General features: G+C 32.7%; 1 protein-coding gene across 2 annotated transcripts in view; it reads right to left on the bottom strand.

Moving 5' to 3' along the window:
• The window catches only part of KLHL1 (kelch like family member 1), a 358,028-nt gene that overhangs the window by 205,221 nt on the left and 132,399 nt on the right, over positions 1-20,408 (bottom strand). For both annotated transcript variants that reach the window (XM_025924317.2, XM_086710730.1), the window contains exon 3: positions 17,394-17,530. In XM_025924317.2, coding sequence (XP_025780102.1) covers positions 17,394-17,530 — 137 coding nt within the window. The remainder of the gene's footprint in view (positions 1-17,393; positions 17,531-20,408) is intronic.

The raw sequence follows: 20,408 nt of genomic DNA, 5'->3' as shown, positions 1-20,408 counted from the left end.
GAGGAATTTTACCTAAAATTTTTCATTAAGATTGCCAAGATACGGATATATGTTTCCTAGGATGGATCCTATGAAAATCAGATAAAAGAGATAAATGAAAGTAGCATGGCTTTTATAGATTCCATTTATTATGACCTCAGTACATTTGGAGAATGACTTCCTTTAATTTTATATAATTGTTTTCAACAGCACTTATGAAGAGAAAACTCACACAATAGACCTGACCTACTATTTTTGAAAAGGCCTGCTTGTTAAGATTTGACCTTGACTGGTGTCTGAAAATGTACATTTCAAAGGGGTTCCTACCATTAACTAATACAAATTGCTCTCTGTACCTAAACTGTCTGTATAAACAATATGGTTTATGCTAAATACTTGCTTTCCTTCTGAGAATCTTGAATTTTGGTGCATGTCAAGCAGAGGCTGCCTATGTGATCAGTCCCCAAAAAAAACCCAGAAGACTGATTCTCTAATAAATCTCTCTGGTTGGAAACAATTCACATGCTTTGTCACAACTCATTGGAGAGGATTAGGCTTGTTGGGTGTAGATGAAGTTGAAGATACACTGTGACTTTTGTCTGGAAAACAGAACATTGTTAACATTTCAATTCACCCCAAATTAAGCTATATGTTTATTATAATCATATTCAAAATCTCAGCAAACTTTTTGTAGAAATGAGAGAACTTACTCTAAAAATTCATATGCAAATGAAATGGCCTGGAATAACCAAAAAAATTTTGAAAAAGAACAAAGTAGGAGAAATAATGCTACCAGATTTTAAGACCTCTTACAAAGCTACAGTAATCAAAACTGATTGGTACTTGTCGAAATATATACAGAACAATGGAAAAGAATAGAATCCAGAATTAGAACCACTCATAAAAAATAACTAGTTTTTGCAAAGCCATAAGACAATTTAATTTAAAAAGTATAGTCTTTGAACAAATGGTGCTGATACAGTCAGATATCCATAAACAAAACTTGCATTTTCATTATAACCCATACAATTTATAAAATGTACTCAAGATGTTAATTCAGTGAAGAAACTTCAGCATTTAGCATTACATTTAGCATTACACGTGACTACTATTTGGAGAGGTTAAGCATGATCTAAGATTGGCATCCTTGTTGGTCAGAACCTGAGTCAAGTTTTGGAATACAGACTTAGATGCCCTCCTAGAGGAACACATTTCTGTTCAAATTAAGGGCAGTGAGTATGCAGAGGACTTTCTGATAAGATAGAGCAGGTAAGATAAAATGCAAATATGTCCATAAGTCATTCCTTTCTTTATATCTTTGCCCTTTGGTAATACTCTTCTATACTAGCTCTGAGGTTGGCCATGGGAAATACCATGGACAAAGGAAAAGTGTAAAACATAAGGCAAGCAAGTCTTTGAAAGGCATTTCATTTGTTGCATTTGAGACCTTTCCACCATCATGTCATTAAGTCTGAACAAGCCTGTTTCATCAATCTGATGCCCTCTGTTAGGTGGTTATGCTGCTGACAGTCAACTGAGCGCCAATACAGGATTAAGCTTAGTTCCAAAACACTAGAAAAACTTCTCAACCAAGTCCAGCCAAATTGACAAGCCGCAAACTCATAAACTAAATAAACGGTTGTTGTTTTAATACATTGTATTTGAGGGGAAATTTTGGGGTCAAGCAACTGTTATGCATGAAATGCTAACTTAGAAAACACAAAATTAAACATGTTATAGGCTAATGAAAAATGAATTACTCAAAATGGATCATAGTCCTAAATGTAAAAAACTAAAACTATAAATATTCTATAAGATAGAAAATTTGTGTAACCTTAAGTTAAAGGTTTCTTAGATAAAATATCCAAAGCATAATCCATGAGAAAAAATTGTTAAATTGGACTTCATAAAAATCACTGCAAGGGACAATATTAAAGGAACAAAAAGACGAACCACAGACTGGGAAAAAATGTCTGCAAAATCTTACATCTGATAAAGTACTTGTATCCAGAATACATAAATAACTCTCAAACTTTATAATAAGAAAAAATTAATAGGCAAACGCTCTAAACAGATATTTCGTAAAAGAAGATACATGGATAAAAAATGCTCAACATTATTAATGTTCAGGAGAATGGAAGCTAAAAGCCCAATGAAATACCACCCTGCATGCATTAGCAGTACTGGTGGCAGTGTGAAATGGTGTATCTATTTTGGAAAACAGTTTGACAATTTCACCTCTCAAATGACTCAGTCGTTTTACTCCTAAGAATTAACCCAAGAAAAATAAAATAGTTATGTTGGTATAGAGCCTTGTACATGAACATTTATAGTAGATTTCTTTTGTAATAACCAAACACTGGAAACAACTGAAATGTTCATTAACAAGTGGGAGCAGATGAACAGACTGTATTACAGTACTTTGCTTTATCTGTGGGGGATGTGCTCCAAGACCTCCAGGGGATTCCTGAAACCATGGATAGTACTTAACCTTAAACAGTATTTACTGTTTGTCTTTATACATACATAGCTCTAATAAAATTTAGTGTGTAAATTAGGCACAGTAAAAACAATAACTAATATATAATAGAACAGTTATAATCGTATACTATAATAAAGGATATGTGAATGTGGTCCCTCTCTCTCTTAAAATAATTTATTGGGCTGTACTCACCCTTCTTTTCTTTTCATGATGATGGAAGATGATAAAATGCTTCCGTGATGAGATGAAGGAGGTGAATGATGTAGGCATTGTGACTTAATAGCTTACTATTAAGCCTACAGACCTCTGACAACAAGTCAGGAGGAGGATCATCTGTTTGGGTAACTAAAACTGTTGAAAACAAAACTGCAAACAAGGGGAGACTATTGTATATCTACACTATACAATGGAATACTACTCATAAAAAAGAAAGAACTATAGATATATGCAATATCATAGTTAAGTGGGCTGAGTGCAAAATAATTATGCTGAGTGAAAGAAATCAGACAAAAAATAAGCCCTGTGACTCAACTTAATTAGAATTCTTAAACATCCAAACTATTGTGACATAAATCAGATCATTACTATAGGATGGGGCGAGTTGGGGCAACAAGATGGATCAGAAAGCATGTGATGGATATATTCATTACCCTGTTTGTGGTAATGGTTCTATGGGTATATACAGAGATCAAAACATCAAATTGTACATCATATATATATGTATGTGTATATATCATGTACATCATATATACATCATATATGTATATACATATATTATTACATATAATTGTACATCATATATATGTGTATGTATATATCATGTATATATATGTGTATATATATATATATATGCAGTTTCCTGTATGTCAATTATTCATCACTAAAGCTTTTAAAAAGAATAATAAAATGCCAACAAAGATGTTTAGTACCTATGTATTCTGAGGGCTTTAATTCAAACTTTGCTAACAAAATTACAAAGATAGTATATTGTAATTTAGAGAAATTGAGGGTTATGTGTTATTTTTTTTCTTGAAGTTTATAATATAGATAACATTATAGTCATGGCAGCTTCACATATGCAATTATCATTTAAAATACTTTATCAACATATTGTTAAAATAATCTCATAAATGTAAACCTAGCATATAAAATGGTGTGTGTGAATGGGTGTGTGTGTGCATGTTAGTCTCTTTACCTTGCCAGATCGATACTTGAAAAGTGATTCAGAGATATTATGTCAGTGTAATGAGCTAAAGGATATGTAAGATATTTGTTTGTAAGACCAAATAGTTCAAATTCAAATATTGAGTCTAGCATTATACTTCATAATAATTTAGATAAAATTTTAGCAGGTATTTCTCCTTCCTTTCCTAGAAAAATAAAGGCAGAGGTGGGGGAGAGGAAAAATGTCATTTTCACAGGTTGACTATAGATTAATTTTTTCAGGTTACTTATGGTAACTTTGGATGCAAATTTGGAGGATATAAGCATTGTGTGTTTCAAAGAGCTAAAATATTCTATTTTTTCCACTTGGAATATATCCAATGAAAAGACCATTTGTAAAAGCCAGAAGGCACAAATGGAATATTAGTGAGTGTTGAGCTTGAATGCACACAAATTGAGCTACCTCGTGCATGATATTTTTCTTCATAGAAAATATATAAATATATACCAAATGGGAAAGTATACACGTTTTTACTTTAGGTGCCATAGAAAATCAATTTAAAAATATCTGATACTTAAATGAAACTTTGGGTACCTAAGGAGCCTATCACTGTAATAAGAGAAAGCCCTGAGAAATTTTCTTAATAAGGAAATAGTTGTAATCTCTTTTGACAAAGGGATAGGAAGGTTGTCTCCAGAAATGATTAACTGAAAGGCTCAACACATCAGAAGGTGACCATCTTCTCAAGTATGTTGTTGTTTCCCTCATAGCTGCCATAGTTTCAAGCTTCAGATTGGACAGAAAAACATCCATCAGAAGAGAAACTATTCCTTCATGCATGTTTCTCTTCAATCAGTGAAGAAATCTTTACTAAAAGTTCCCCAGAAGTCTTTCTCCAGGTTGCCTTAATAAAAATTGTATCACATGACCATGCTTACCTCAATAGTTAGCAATATGGTAAAACCCCAATAATTGATTTTGACCCTATATGAACTAGATTGATAGAATTAGAGCCACTCTCCCTTGAGCCAACTTGGGGAATAAGAATGGAATGCCTTTTGAATAGAATACTTCCAAATGTTTACTACATATATCTATAGCCTCACCTCAAGTAAATGTTAAAGTGACTGAGAATTCCAAATATATATCAGTGGACTTAAGCTGGTTTTCTACAAGAATTTATATTTAAATTTACACTGTATTGGAATGAAGATATGTAAAATAAAATGGGGAGGAAAAAGTGAAGATTATAGAAGAATGGAAATTTATGATGCTGTATTTTTAATGGACAAGTGACATCCTATTACCAACTGTGCCTTATAACCATATTTGATCTATAAAATCAGTTACATTAAAAAAGAATTCATTTTACCAGATAGATACAAAAATTGCCTATAAAGTCCATAAAGTAAATTAAATCTATCAAATCAATTTATCTATCCATCTATATCTATCTATCATCTCTATCTTCAGTAGAAAGAGAAGTAATATCATTACCACACTAGAACTGAAACAAAATTAAAAATTAATATTTAATTAATTCATAGAAATTCTTAAAAAGTAAACATTTTTCTTAAAATACTTTCAATTTATAGGAAACTTACAAAAATAGTACAGATTTCTCATATTAAATACCTACCTATTTTACGTTGTTATTAACATTTTACATTAGTATGATACCTATGTTAAATTAATGAACCAATACTGCTATATTATTATTAACTAGTCCATAATTTACTCTTATTTATTTTTATTTATTTATTTTTTACCTATTTAATAGCCCTTTCTCTGTTTCAGGATCTCATGCATGATACCATATTTCATTTCGTGTTATGTCTCCTTAGGCTCCTCTTGGCTGTGATAGTTTCTCAGACTTCCTTGTTTTTGATAACTGTTTTGAAGAGTTCTGGTTAAGCTTTTTGTAGAATGTGCCTCAACTGGGATTCATTTAATTATGATTACACTGGGCTATGGATTTGGTCTCATCACATGCTGTCAACATGACTTCTCACTATTGATGTTAATTTTGATCACTTAGTAGGCGTAGTGGCCGCTTTTGGGCAACCAACTGGAGCGATGGAAACCTGAATACAGTAAAAGGGCCCACAGTGACCCCCAGGGCTGAATACAAAGAGGCTCATCAGACAACCTACCTCAAAATATCCATAAGCCTTCGTTGACCAATGGGTTACTTATACCTGGACATATGTACCAAAAAAAGGAAAAATCCATGTCTCCATACTTCCTCACCTTCCTCACTTTTCTACAGCCTGTCACCACTGCCTCCTGGCAGACAGTCTCTCCTTTGCTGTCCTGACCCCTTCTCCCTTGCAGTGTGCTTCTACCTCCTTTATTCTGCTTAGGTGATTTTTTTCACCACCCGAACTGCTGGTCTCCATCCAATTGGGTTGCCCAACAATAGAAGTAGTGTTTGTCAGGTTTCTCCACTATAAAATTACTCTTGGATCTCCTTTTCTCTATTGTGCTTTCTGGAAGGAGGTCCTTATGAATGGTCACACTTAAAGAATGGGGAGTTGTGCTCTATTTCCTTGATGGCATATTAATTACATAAGTGATGTGGAATTCTACATGAGAGGTTTGTATATTCTTGGTTATTTATTTACTTACTTAATAATCTATACCATCAAATTCCTAAGATTTTTTGAGTGTTTCACAAAAAAGCAGGAGAGTTAAGAGAATGTTGGTTTGTATCATTGTATTATTTTTAATAGGCTTACATATATTTTTAACCAAAAGCAATTGATTTTTACTGCACTTTAGACTTCTGCTACCATCAAATTATTTATTCCTTATTCTAATATGCTCCAATTACTGGCTCCCTGGTCTCCCTCTCACCTTTCGTCTGGAAGAAAATCTTGGTTTTTCTCTAAAAACTTATAGCAAACCAGTTTTATAAGACAGAATGACAAGCTATGCCTAGAATATTCTATAATCTTAGAGCTTATTAATCAATAAACAATGTCTTTCCTGTATTCTAGTCATAAGAAAAGCACACTTTATGTTTTTTAACTAGTAAATATATCTCAGAGTTTAAGTGCTCACTGTTTGAAAAGTCAGGGAAATCTCTACGCAAGAACCCATGAAAGGGTAGTTTTAATAATAAAGGCTGTCCAAAGCATAAGAGACTGTTGAGAACTGAGAGCAAACTGAGGGTTGATGGGGGGTGGGAGGGATGAGAGGGTGGGTGATGGGTATTGAGGAGGGCACCTTTTGGGATGAGCACTGGGTGTTGTATGGAAACCAATTTGACAATAAATTTCATATATAAATAAAAAAAAATAATAAAGGCTGTCATTTTTTTCTAATTCTAACTACACATCTTTTACTTTAAAAAGTCCAGGGGTGCCTGGGTGGTTCGGTCAGTTAAACATCCAACTTTGGCTCAGGTCATGATCTCAGAGTTCAGGAGTTAGACCCCTGCATCCAGCTCTGTTCTGACAGCTCAGAGCCTGGAGCCTGCTTTGGATTCTGTGTCTTCCTCTCTTTCTGCCCCTCCCCTGCTCATGCTCTGTCTCTCTCAAAAATAAACATTAAAAAAAAAGTAATAAATAATTAAATAGTCCAGTGGGTATCGGAACTAAAAAAATTCAGTAGTTCTCATTTACCTAAGTTGTTTTAAATCCAATATTCTCAAATATCTATGATTTGGAAAGAACAAGGAATTATTTACTGAGAAAAATCTTTACTTTTTCTGAACATACCTTTGACCCACATTCATACACAGGTGTTTAGCTTACTTGATTTTAACCATAGAATATACTCCTTAATTTTTAGTATATCATAGCTTATAACTCTGTCTTTAATCAACTACATAGATTTTTTTTCTACTTATAGTACTTGCTGTAGGATTTAATCCAACTGAGGCTGTCACTCAATACTTAAGGAAATTTTGGTTGTGAGAAAAATGAAAAATAAAAAGGATCAACTCATAGTTATACAAGTTATCTAAACTTGTACTGGAAGTAACATAATTTGTCTACTGGTGTATCAAACATACCCCAAATATACTCACTTGGCTCTTCTAAAATTAAATACTTTAGGGTACCTTTAGATGGAACATATAATTTTGAGTTCAGCATCAGTAATACCAATCTCTTTAAATTAAATGTACCCATAATCCAACTGAGTTTGATACCTGAGTTTTAATATTTTATTGTTTGATACATGAAATTATTAGTAATTTGTGTGTCTGGGCAACATCATTTGAACTTGAATCAGCCAACAGAAGAAATAGCTCCATAATTCATTATTATATCCACTTTTAGCAAATTAGTGAAGATGTCTGAAGTACATCATATAGTGTTTTACAAATATTCAGATATCCAAGGATATGCTCCTCAGACTTCAATATTAGAAACCTGTGTTTATATTGAGTAAAATATTTGTTTTTATTTTATAACATAACTGATTATGCTTCTTTCTTTGCCTTGGTGACTGAGAAGTTAAAACAAACTGGTGTGTAATTTCTATGAATACAACAGAAACTTAAGACTCTTATGGTGCAAATCATACCAAAGGTGGTGTGGATTTGAATTTGGATGCTCTTTTCAGGTCTTTTTTACTTGAATTTCAATGCCTTACACATCATAGATACTTAGGCATGATATTAAGACTAAAATTATAGTCTTGTGCCTTCTGTAAATGACTTTTTATATTTGTTCTTCCTTTATTGTTCTACTTCAGTCAGAAAAATAGAGGGGAGATTGAAAGGGATAACTATAAGAAAATATAACTTGTCACTGGACAGATTTTACAGCAACATTGCATAGAAGTACGTGCTCATAGAACTAGGCTCGATTGAAGTTATCTACAAAGTTGCTCCATCTTGGGATGCTGAAAGATTTTATGCACTAAGTTGGATGGTTGTGATGTGGAAATAAAAAAGGCTACAGTTTTGACATTTTATTACCTGGCAATCTCCCCAGATTGAGAGTTCTACCTGTGAAGGCAGCCATACACCCACTGCCTCTGTACTCCATGGCTTCTTAGTTGCCAGATGTTTTTTTTTTTTTTTTTTTTTTTTTTGTTTGTTTGTTTGTTTAACAGATAACTTTCTTTGGAACACTATCTTGGCTCTCAAAATACGCCTAATATGTTATCTTAGTCCTTTACTGCTATCATTATAGATCATTTCAGAGCTTTACCACTTTCATTTTCTGACTGTAAGTATTCATATTTTTCTTGAAATTTTCACATATAACAATCCATAATCATAATCAATATTTCTTAGCCTCAAAATAGTTACAAAGTAACTATGGAACTATAGTTACAATAGTAACAAACGATATGTTATCATATGAATGTACAGTTAACTCTCCAATACATATCAAAACACTACCCTATACATTATTGATACCTTATTTCTCTCTCTTATGTATTTTACTTTGAAGTCATTTTAAGCCATTTTGTGACATGGCAAATTCAAATTAAATGCATACAAAAATGAGGTTTGTACTTGAGGTCCTGAATATATTTTCTGTAACTTAACTTGATAAATAAAATAATAATTTGTCAAAAAATGGTTAAATGTCCTATTATAGTATAAATGCCCCTTTATCAGAAATTACAGCATGTAGTCCAAGAAAACACATAAAAATTATTAATGACATATATTTCTAAGTATTGTTTACATTTTGCAGACACGGATGTATCAGAAATGAAAATGTCATATGTTAAACAAAGTAATTTTTATAATTCTCACAAGAGAATTCTGCCATTACTAGTCCATATTTTCTTTATTGATATTTTATTCTGCACTATGCTCCCCCCTCAATGCTTCCCCCCCACTCCCCTAAATATTTCTTTAGAGAAGAAGAAAGATGGGGTGGGAAATAGATATCAGACTTGCATGAATGCCATTTAGTGGAATATTTTCTCTGGTGGAGGAATGTATGTGCTATGATGTGCCTAAGGAAGCTCAAGTGCAGTCGAAAGGAGTCAGAAATCAAGGTATTCCTTTATTATGACGAGCATACCATCCACTTCTGGCTGAAATGTTTCCCCTGTGGGGTAACACCACCCATTATCTGAGGTAGACAAAGCATTTAAAATTAAAGTGCTTAGAGTTCTCATCATAAAATTTCCTGTCTCCAACATGAAGGAAAAATCTCTCCTGAATGAAAGTGGTAAAGCAGACAAAATGGTAATTTCTGGAAGACTTCAGAAGAAGGCAGTGACTGGAGTTGTTTTATTTGCTTGTTTTTGTTTATTGTTTTCAGTTGTTTTTTTTTTATAACACAATAGTATCTGTGCAAAGAATCAGCTCTATCAAATTTTAAATGCAGAGCATTGAGAAATAGTCAAAACACAACTAAAGTAATATTTGAAAAGATGTGTATTGTTGAGAAACATATGTGAAGTTGGTGCTATATTTTTCCAACTGCACGACAAAATGGAATGTTATGAGAAGGACAGAGATGTGTGTAAAACATCCTGAAAATGTTAAATGTTAAACATGTAGTGTTTCCTATAATTCTTCTTATTTACATAAAAACAACAAAACAAAATTAGACTTAAATTTGCAGTTATGAAATTGTGAATGTCCAAGCTTGAGGATGATATTTTAAATGGTGCTATTATCAATCATAAATTGTTCTCCATTTGTAGCATTAATAAACTTTCCTCAGGTTATTCATGATTTTGTGTAAAACGAAATTAACTGTAAGAAAAAATTTTGTTTGATGGCAGTTCATACTTGGAAAATGGAAGGTGGCAATAACATAAGTACATATAAGCAGCCTCTCTCTCATATTTATCAGTCAGAAGGTTGAATAACTTTAGATCTAGCAGAAAGCACACTGAAATGTCATTGGGAAAACTAGACCATGCTTTCACATCCATGTAATTATGTGGATCTGTCTCTAATAAGATATTTTCATTTTTGTATCTGACAGTAAGATTTGACTGTGTGGGATGGGATAAAATATGCTAAAATAATGAATGCAATATGTGATAAAAACATAATTAAAATATATAAGGCAGCAAAATTACAAGTAGGTGACCTAAAAAAATGGAGCACTAAAAATGTATATAAAATCGTACATATGAATTAGAATTCATATTATGATAGTAAGGCATATAATAAATCAGTTAAAAATTAATAAATGTTGACAAAATTATCACTCCCTCCACAGTTCTGTCTTCAGCTTCATTTTTAAAAAAAATTATTTGAGGGGCGCCTGGGTGGCGCAGTCGGTTAAGCGTCCGACTTCAGCCAGGTCCGTGAGTTCGAGCCCCGCGTCGGGCTCTGGGCTGATGGCTCAGAGCCTGGAGCCTGTTTCGGATTCTGTGTCTCCCTCTCTCTGCCCCTCCCCCGTTCATGCTCTGTCTCTCTCTGTCCTAAAAATAAATAAAAAACGTTGAAAAAAAAATTTGAAAAAAAAAATTATTTGTTTTTGAGAGAGAGCACAAGTAAGGGAGGGGCAGAGAGAGAAAGAGAGAGAAACATGGAATCCGAAGCAGGCTCCAGGCTCTGAACTGTCAGTGCAGAGCCAAGGAGGGGCTATGAGATCATGACCTGAGCCAAAATTGGACACTTAACCGACTGACCGACCCAGACACCCTTCCAGCCTCACTTTTTATAATGGATTGTACAAAGGATTTTATGAAACTAATAAAAATACCTTTTATGAATAATCATAATTGAGCACTGACAATATGCTAAGAATTATGCTAACCTCACTTAATTTTATTTAATTACTCTTTAAAACAATCCTCTTACTTAGACATTATTATTTTTCCTTTCTTATAGTTGACTAATATTAAGACTATAAATCTAAGTAATTTGATTTCTCTAGGTATGAAATGGGGGAGCCCAAGGGATATAATAAAAATACTTGTGTAATAAGAAATAAGTACCTGCCAATTAGAATAAATGCCCAACAATTCAAATGACCACTGGGCTGCAACATCTCAGTGAGTTCTGGTCGAATATTAGTCTTGGAAGTCCAAAGAAAACCCCACATATTTCTGATGTTAAATTCTACATGATATCGCTCAAATGTAACAGAATCAAGTGTACAGATATTTTGAGATTAGAGTGATGGTTAAATAATCCTGAGAAAATATAGTCAAATATAAGATTAATGCACAAAAAATACATAGCATGTACTCTTCACTCATGCTATAGTGGCATATGATTCATTTTCTGCCTTCCTAGCATCCAAAGCATAATGTAAGATCCAAAGGACATGTAAACAATTTTCCTGTACAATATCTAGTATGAAAAGGAAAATCTAAAAAAATTATAAGATTGTGAGCAACAATAACATAAAATCCAAGAAGGTTTTTTTAAGAAGGCAAAGTTGATTATAAGATGAGACCTGAGAGATTTTCCTTACTTGGAGACCCAGAAAGCAAATGTGAGTTACAGGGCAGAAGAGACATAACCTTTCCTCTATCTCTAGTAAATATTAAGTTTCACAAAGCAATTTCTTTTTCAATCTGTCTATGAAATCCCATAGCATGAAGCCAGGATGCAGTTCAGTAATAACAATAACAGAACATTGTGAAATATTCAGAAAGTGTACATAATTTTCATTATTTATTTTAATACAAAAAATTTCCCTAACTTAGTTTATATTATTCATTGTTACACACACACACACACACACACACACACACACACACACACACGGGTTCTTGGGTTAATGAAAAGGGAGAAGTATGATGGCAATTTACAACTGATTTATTTTTATTTTTATAATTTTTCCTTTTTTTCTTAATGGATATATAGGTTATTTCAGCACCCTATGGAAATTATTAATTCAAAATTGTAATTGATTGGTAATAATAATAGATAAAGCCAGTCTTTAAAGTTTCAATTTATTAAATTGAGGAAAGAAATTTTCCATGTAGTAAAAGTTCTTACTTTAAGACTAATATTCTGCTAATGTGCTTGCATAATTCATGCCACTTGAATTAAACCAGTAATAAAAATGCAACGATAATTTACTTTTAATTACAACAAAAAACTCTGAAGGGAGTTTAGAATATTCAGTCCAAGCTGACTATATTGATGTATACTTTTTTAATATTAAAACAGAACATTAAACATCTCAGCTCCTGTGTGTGTATATTTATTTCATTCAAATGTTTTGAAGTAAGCAGAAGTCATTTTAACATTTGTTAGCATGTACTAAGACTTTAATTAACTTCAGTCGCACACAAACCTTTTTTTTTTTAATTTTTTATAAGGAAGTTAACTCTTCAGTATGATGAAAGGTTTGCCATTTGGCAGTTTAATTTTCTACCTCTCTTCTTAATACTACTGCTAGATGGACAGCTTCCTTTATTTAAACCGTGTCCTTATCAGTTCTCTACAGGACCTGACACACTTAGCTAGTAACCCTGCAATCCCATCTCTCACATTTGTTAGAACTCTATTTCCTTACGCATCAATGAACACAGTATATTTTCAAGTATGTCCAGATAGTAGGGACTATGTAAAAGATAAACCAGAAGGAAATTTCTATCAACCTGAAAGCAACTTTAAAACACAGTGAACTCCAGAGCATTCTTTTCAAATATATTACATTTCCTCTTTCATTTTCACAATGTGATCATCAATTTTTGGCTAGAACTGAAATATGTGTGTGTACACATATCTACATATATATTTATTTATATACACAATCAATATAATAGTCTTCAAAATTTGCTTTATACCCGTCTCTAATGAAGAAATATTAGACTGTGTATATCAAAAGTATGTTTAGACGAAACGAAGACAACAAAGGTTATTTTAAACCCTAAACTCAAAAGTCTCTCTATACTTGAGTGTCTTATGGTTGTTTCCCTCTCTATTTTTTTGTCCCCCTATGTTCATCATTTTTGTTTCTTAAGTTGCACATATGGGTGAAATCATATGGTATTTGTCTTTCTCTGACTTATTTCACTTGGCATAATGCATTCTAGCTTGATGAGGTCCCAGTAGTTCACTTTTGCTTTTGCATCCAGTCTGCATTTATATTTTGTCTTCTGGACCCTAGTGTGACCTGATTCATGCATTGTGCTTACATATTATTAGCTGAATTTTAGTTTGATTTAAAAAAAACTGATATGCAATCTTATAATTATATATCCTTCGGACTGCAACTAAGAATTCAAACTTTAAATGTAAGGCAGAATTGTTAAAGGGCACCATTTTATAATATACACTGTTGCTTAAATGGGCCTTTGTTCTCTGAAGAGCTAAGATCATACTCAGATTTCTTGCTTAAAGCCATAAAGAAAATCCAATGAAAAGTTTTAAAAAGAAGAAATTTTGAAACACTTTAAACACCAAATTAAGAATTTTGGAAACTGATATGAACCACATATTAGATATACAATTATTTCTAACTCCAGTGTAAATTTTCATTTCCTTTTCATTCTTGAGCTATGACAATGTGTGAAAAAAAATTGACCTAAGGGTGCCTTTTAAGTAAAGCTTATTTTGATACTGTAATAGACATTGTTTTTATCACTGTATCTTAATCCTTCAGACTTCTAAACATGTACAATTTTGTAAACACAAAGACCTTATTGATCTTCTTTATCCTATCTTACATATTGTTAGTATTAACCTTTTTATTATTATATATTTTTCCTTTAAAAATATTGATATTCCCTTTGAGCTATTACCATCACTGCAGTCACCCTGGGTACCCAAGTCACTGTCCCTAGTAACCAGAAAAAAAAAAAAAAAAAAACCACACAAAACTGTAAATATTGCCTTAGTTCTTACTGAATCTCTACCATGCCCCTGGTCTCATTTCTTCTTATTCTAATTTGTTACAGTAGGAGAAAAGAGGGGTAGACAGGAGGGTGTCTCCCACGTCTTACTATGTACAAATTTTACTACCTGAAATTCCTTAAGGGATAATTTCTCATTCTTTGAATCAAAGATTATTAAACCCTATAATCACTGAAGTTTATCTTAGTCAAAAGTCTATTTCAAGCTATGTTATCCTTTCATTCTTTTCCTTAATATCTAAGCTAATGAAATAAATTAAGCACATAGCGTTCTTTCAAACCTTACAGAATTTCCAGATCTCATGGAAATTTTTATCTGTTTAAATCATTTTAAAGCGATCTTATGTACCTGTATTGAATACTTTATTTCTACAGCTAATAGTTAGCTATCAGTTCTTGACACAGTGGATCCTCCTTAATTTCTCCAAAGCCTCTCAAACCTCAATTTAAGAAAACATTACCAAATGACTGCCCGATATCTTTACTGCTTATTCATTTTTTCCCTCTTCGATGAGGCATTTATTTTTATCCTCCTATCAAGAAAACTCTCAGACACCAGCTAGCACACTACGTAAGTGGACACATAGACCGGTACCTTCTATTATTCCCTTCCTGTCATTTGCTCACTTGATCTCTTCTATTATTACATTTTGTTATATATCTATATAGATAGATAGGTAGATAGATATAACAAAAGACAAAGTATTTTATGTTATGCCTAAAATTCTCCCAATATCAGCTTGTAAATCATTTGCTCATCTAACATTTCTATAAACTAACAATTAGAAATTTATGAACTACCAGTGAGTATAGATGTTGGAGAAAAAACCAAAGTGACAGTGGCACGTGAAAGGCCACTTTGTATCCTGTCTGTCCTCTATAAAGCAGAGCAAAATCTGGGTCATTACATTCAGCAGGGAGCTTTGAAACACCTTCCAACTTTGTGCTGCATGATGATGAGTGTCTTTTGACCTAGTTTTGAACAAGAGAAATGCAAGGTTGCCAGGCCATAGAGGCTGTAAGCATTGGATTTATGCTTTTCTGTTGCTAGAAAGATCCCTAAAATGGAAGCTTCATGATTCTTCTCTTTCAAGGAAACACTAATGTGGTTATGTTTGCCATCTCTTGGCTGAGAGGCCAAAGGTCCTTTCTGCTACTATTTCAGGCTATAAGCAGATTGAAAACAATTAAGATGGTCTTAATGGCCCTTCAAGCTTGATGAGGATATAAACAGGCTACTTTCTAAACATTAGGCCTTTGGTCTCCCTTTCCTTAGAAAATTTACTCCAGAAACCTTGCAATTATAAATTCTTTCTCTATCCCTTTGAGATGTTAATAATTTGAAAAGCCTTTTTGCCAGTTTTACAAGCCAGGAATCTTGCTCTCAAGGATCCGGAAGCATTCTGTTTGAAATGCCAACTTCAAGGATGATAGCATCCTTATTTCTCAGTTCTTTGTGGGAGAGTAGAAGTGTACTTTGAGTGAGTGCCTTGCTCTAAGTTTTAAAATTACATCTTATCGCAAAGGAAAAGTTTACTTTTACATCTGCAACCGCAGATGGCCTGTGTTCTCTCTCATCCTAGCATTTAAAAATCTTCTCTCCTTCCCCTTAAATACTGAATTCTGCCTCTCTTCCCTATTGCAACAGCCTTGTTGACTCCTTTAACTTTGCCCAGTGTAATATTTACTTTGACAAAATAGAATTTAAAAATAACTGAGGCTGGGAAATATCCATGTCTGTCCATCACATTGCTACTTTGAGATACAGCACCCAGAGCAGAAGCATTTTTCTTTTTCCAAAAGGCTTCATTTACTGATTGTTATATTAGCAAACTCCTCTGGATGAGAAGCCAAATCCTCCAGGAACACAGATTCCCAATAGTTTTATAGACTTTTCGTTCTAGTGGCCGATCTTTACCAAGTCATCTTACTTTCCCTGTAACGCAAAATACTACAAAATCACAGCTCCTTACACTGGGGTCCTCTGATTTGATAATCAGGTCCTAGCCTACCTTTTTTTGTCTTATTAAATACCAGGATTGAGAGTTCAGGCAAAATGAACCACCTGCCATTTCTAAAAAAAAAAAAAAAAAAAAAAAAAAAAATATATATATATATATATTACATCAATTCATTCTATCTGCCTTTGCTTCTATACCAAGATTTTATTATAATGTCTCCCCTTACCACACTAATTTTGGAAATTATTAAAATGTTTTAAATGAATATGAGCCCTGATAATGCCTGGAGAGGCAGGTTTTATGTCTTCAACTCTCTTTTAATGTATCACCTTATACCGTATTCATTCCTTCATTTAACTTCTCTACTTGGACTGTGAGCTTCTGTAAGACAAAGGCATGGCTGATTCATTGGTTTATTCTCCAGAGATACAGCTGATACTTGCACCTTTGAAACATTCATCAAATGTTTGCTAATTGGCAAACTTATCTGAATGTAGTAAACATAACATGGTGCAAAGGCCATTAGGAAACATCAACATAGTAGATCAGGAAGAAAACACTTCAAAAATTAGTCACTTTCATAACTCTAAATATCTTCATTGTCCCTTTCAACTACACTTGTCAAATCCACATTAAATGTTCTGTGAAAATTTTAATGTTAAAATAATATATTACAAGGAGAAAAGAGTTCTTTCAACCCATACTTTCCAAAAGGAAAACAAATGAGAATCTATTTCCTTGACTAATGCTCTAAGTATGGATACCAACAAATTTTTATTTGAGAATTAATAACCTCTCCCCAGCTCATTCCATTGACTATTTTTATTAACTTATTAAATCCTTTGTGGAAGGGAATAAGATATATGTATACGTATATACATTTTTGATTTCACGACAAATGAACAAGTAGTCTGATTTTTCTGTTAGATAATCTTTCAACTGAAAAAAATAAAAAAATACAAACTAAGCACATTTTTAAGCTTTAAATCCTATACCAAAATTCTAAAACTCACAAGACAGCAACATAAAGCTATAATTCTTTTTACTGTACCTGTATATGCAAACTGGACAAGGTCCCAGAGGGCATTGGGGTCTATGCCTTCCATCTTGATCTCCTCTTGCTTGGCTTCACAAACATCACTTGTAAACATGGCAGCAAAATAGTCGGAGACTGAGCTCAGGACAAGCCTGAAAGAGTCATAGGATCTAATTTAGGTCACAAATGTAAAGCAGCAAAATGCTAAGTACTAATAAGAATGCAGTACAGACTCTATTCATCTACCTATATAACATCTATGTATCTCTGTATCATCAATCTATTTACTGCCTTACAGATTGTACTTTTCAAAACTAAATTAGGATCTTCTGTTCCACCTTTGGTCACAGAACATTCTCCTACATTTTCGTCCATCATTTTAAACCATTTTTTTTCTTTCTCACATTTAGTTCTTTGACCCTTTTAGATAGGAATCCAATTTTATTTCTGTCTACATACTCATCTACTTTTTACCATGCTATCTACTAAAGACTTGGATTTGCCCTTACCGAATTAATGGTGCCATCTATATTAAAAATTTGAGTCCTGAATATGTAGTTATCTGTGTCAGAGATTTCTATTGTTTTTTGCTTATTTGCCTGTTCTTGTGGTAATATAGTATTCTTTTTAATACTATGATTCTAAATATGCCTTTATAACCAAATGAGGAAAATCCTCTGTCTTTATTTTTATTTAACTATTAGTGAAGTTTTATTCTTCATGTAAAGTTTAATGGAATTTTGTTAAGCTTTTCAAATAAGTTAAATGGAATTTTAATTAAAAAGGCACTGGGGGCACCTGGGTGGCTTAGTTGGTTGAGTGACCTACTTGGTTTCAACTCAGGTCATGATCTCATGGTTTCCTGGGTTTGGGCCCAACGTCAGGCTCTGTCCTGGCAGCTCAGAGCCTGTTTGGGATTTCCTTTCTCCCTCTCTCTGCCCCTCCCCCATTCATGCTGTCTCTCTCTCAAAATAAATAAATAAACTTAAAAAAATGCACTGAATTTCTGATTTTATTTATGGGGATCACTGGCATATTTATAATTTAAAGTTATCCAACACAAAAGTATAAAATATCTTTCCATGTAGTCAGGATATCTTGTCTGCTTTCTATTCAGATTTTAAAATTTTCCCTAAAATTGTCTTGTATATTCTTGGTTGCTTTCTTCATACTTTATAGTTTTGTTGGCCTTATGTGTCATAACTTAAGACAGATTCTATTATTTGTTGTTTTTTGTTGGTTTAAAATCCATTAGTTGAAATTGTCATAAATCCATCTTTTATCTGGCACATTTACTGAATTATCTTACTAGTTCTTTTGACTCTGCCACTTTTTTTTTTCTAGGTAGATGATTATAACACCTGTAAATAATCTCATTTTGACCCATTCTTGTTTATTTTCTATAACACTTTTTCTTTTGCTTTTCTTAAAACGTCCTCCAGGACCTCAGGTGCTCCAGTGCTGTGTTGAACATACACTCTGCCAGGGGAGAAAATTTGTGTATTTCTCTATCCTAAAAGGAACACATCTAAAGATTCTCCTTTTAGTGAGATAGTTGCTGAATGGATTGGTATATAATTTTTATCACGTCAGAAAGACCCCTTTAATTTCTAGCTTTGCTAGCCACTTTTGTAATTTATATGGGTGTTAAAATTCATAAAGCTCCTTTGTCTTAATCACAATTATTTTTAGGGTTTTTTATTTATAGTCACAAGAAAAATTAACCTATAAAATTTTATTTTGTGGTATTTTCTTATCTGATTTTTGAATTAATATTATATAACCTCATAAAATGAGGTGGCATCTTCAAGTCTTTTAAATTTTATATAATGATTTATAGAAGAAAGCAATTAATTTTTGTTTTAAGATGTTCTAGAACTTACCCTAAAAATTTCTTGGTTTGACTATTTTGAGAAATGGTGACATGATCTCATTTCAATTATTTAATAAGCGGCATGGCTTATTTTTGTGCTCTATTTCTTCAACATCAACTTTTGCATTGAACATTTTTAAAAATTTACCCATCTTATCTAGATTCTCAGATTAATAATGTATATTAACATGTAAAAAATTATGCTTGGCCTTAGGATGCCTGGGTGGCTCAGTTAGTTAAGCTCTTGGTTTAGGCTCAGGTCATGATCTCAGGATTCATGACTTCAAGCTCCATATGACTACTGCTAGTGCAGAGCCTGCTTGGGATTCTTCTTCTTTCCTTCTCTCTCTGCTCCTTCCCCTCTCACTTTCTCTCCCTCTCTCAAAATAAATAAATGAACTTTAAAAAGTAATATTAAAAGTTAAAAAAGTATATATTTTAATGTATTTGTTCATTTGGGTTAATCTTTTTGATGCCTTTTTAAAAAATTTCATTCATTAATGTTTTAATTGCATCTTTTTCTTGTGTATATATGTATGTATTTTTTTAAAAGTGCTTTTTCTTGAGTAAGTATCAGAATTTATTTTTTCTGTAAAGAGTCAGATATCAAGTATTTTAGGCATTGGGTACACACACACACACACACACACACACACATATATATACACACACATATATATATACACACATATATATATGTGCATATATAAATATATTTCCCTTTTCAAAAATGTTCATTTCATTAAAATACAAGAATGAATTTTAGCTCATGATCCATTCAAAAGAATCTGTACACCAGATTTGGCCCCTGAACAGAAGTTGGCTGACTCAGTCTAGAGACTGAAATTTTGATTTTTAACTAATAATAGTATCATCAAATACAATGATACTACTTTATGAATATTGTAAAAGCCTTACAACAGCATAATTCTACTTACCCAATCCTGAGCAATCAAAAATAAAGAAATTTATTTATTTATTTATTTATTTAGTTAGTTAGTTAGTTAGTTATTTTATTTATTTATTCATGCGTTTATTTATTTATTTATATTTTGAGAGAGACAGAGAGAGAGAGAGAGAGCTCCTGCACACACACACACACACACACACACACGTGAGCAGGGTGAGGGGCAGAGAAAGAGGGAGAGAGGGAATTA

This window comes from Puma concolor, chromosome A1 (assembly GCF_028749965.1).
Source record: "Puma concolor isolate L17-30 chromosome A1, mPumCon1.1.hap2, whole genome shotgun sequence".
NCBI classification, from domain to species: domain Eukaryota; kingdom Metazoa; phylum Chordata; class Mammalia; order Carnivora; family Felidae; genus Puma; species Puma concolor.
This window is presented reverse-complemented; position numbering and strand designations above follow the sequence as displayed.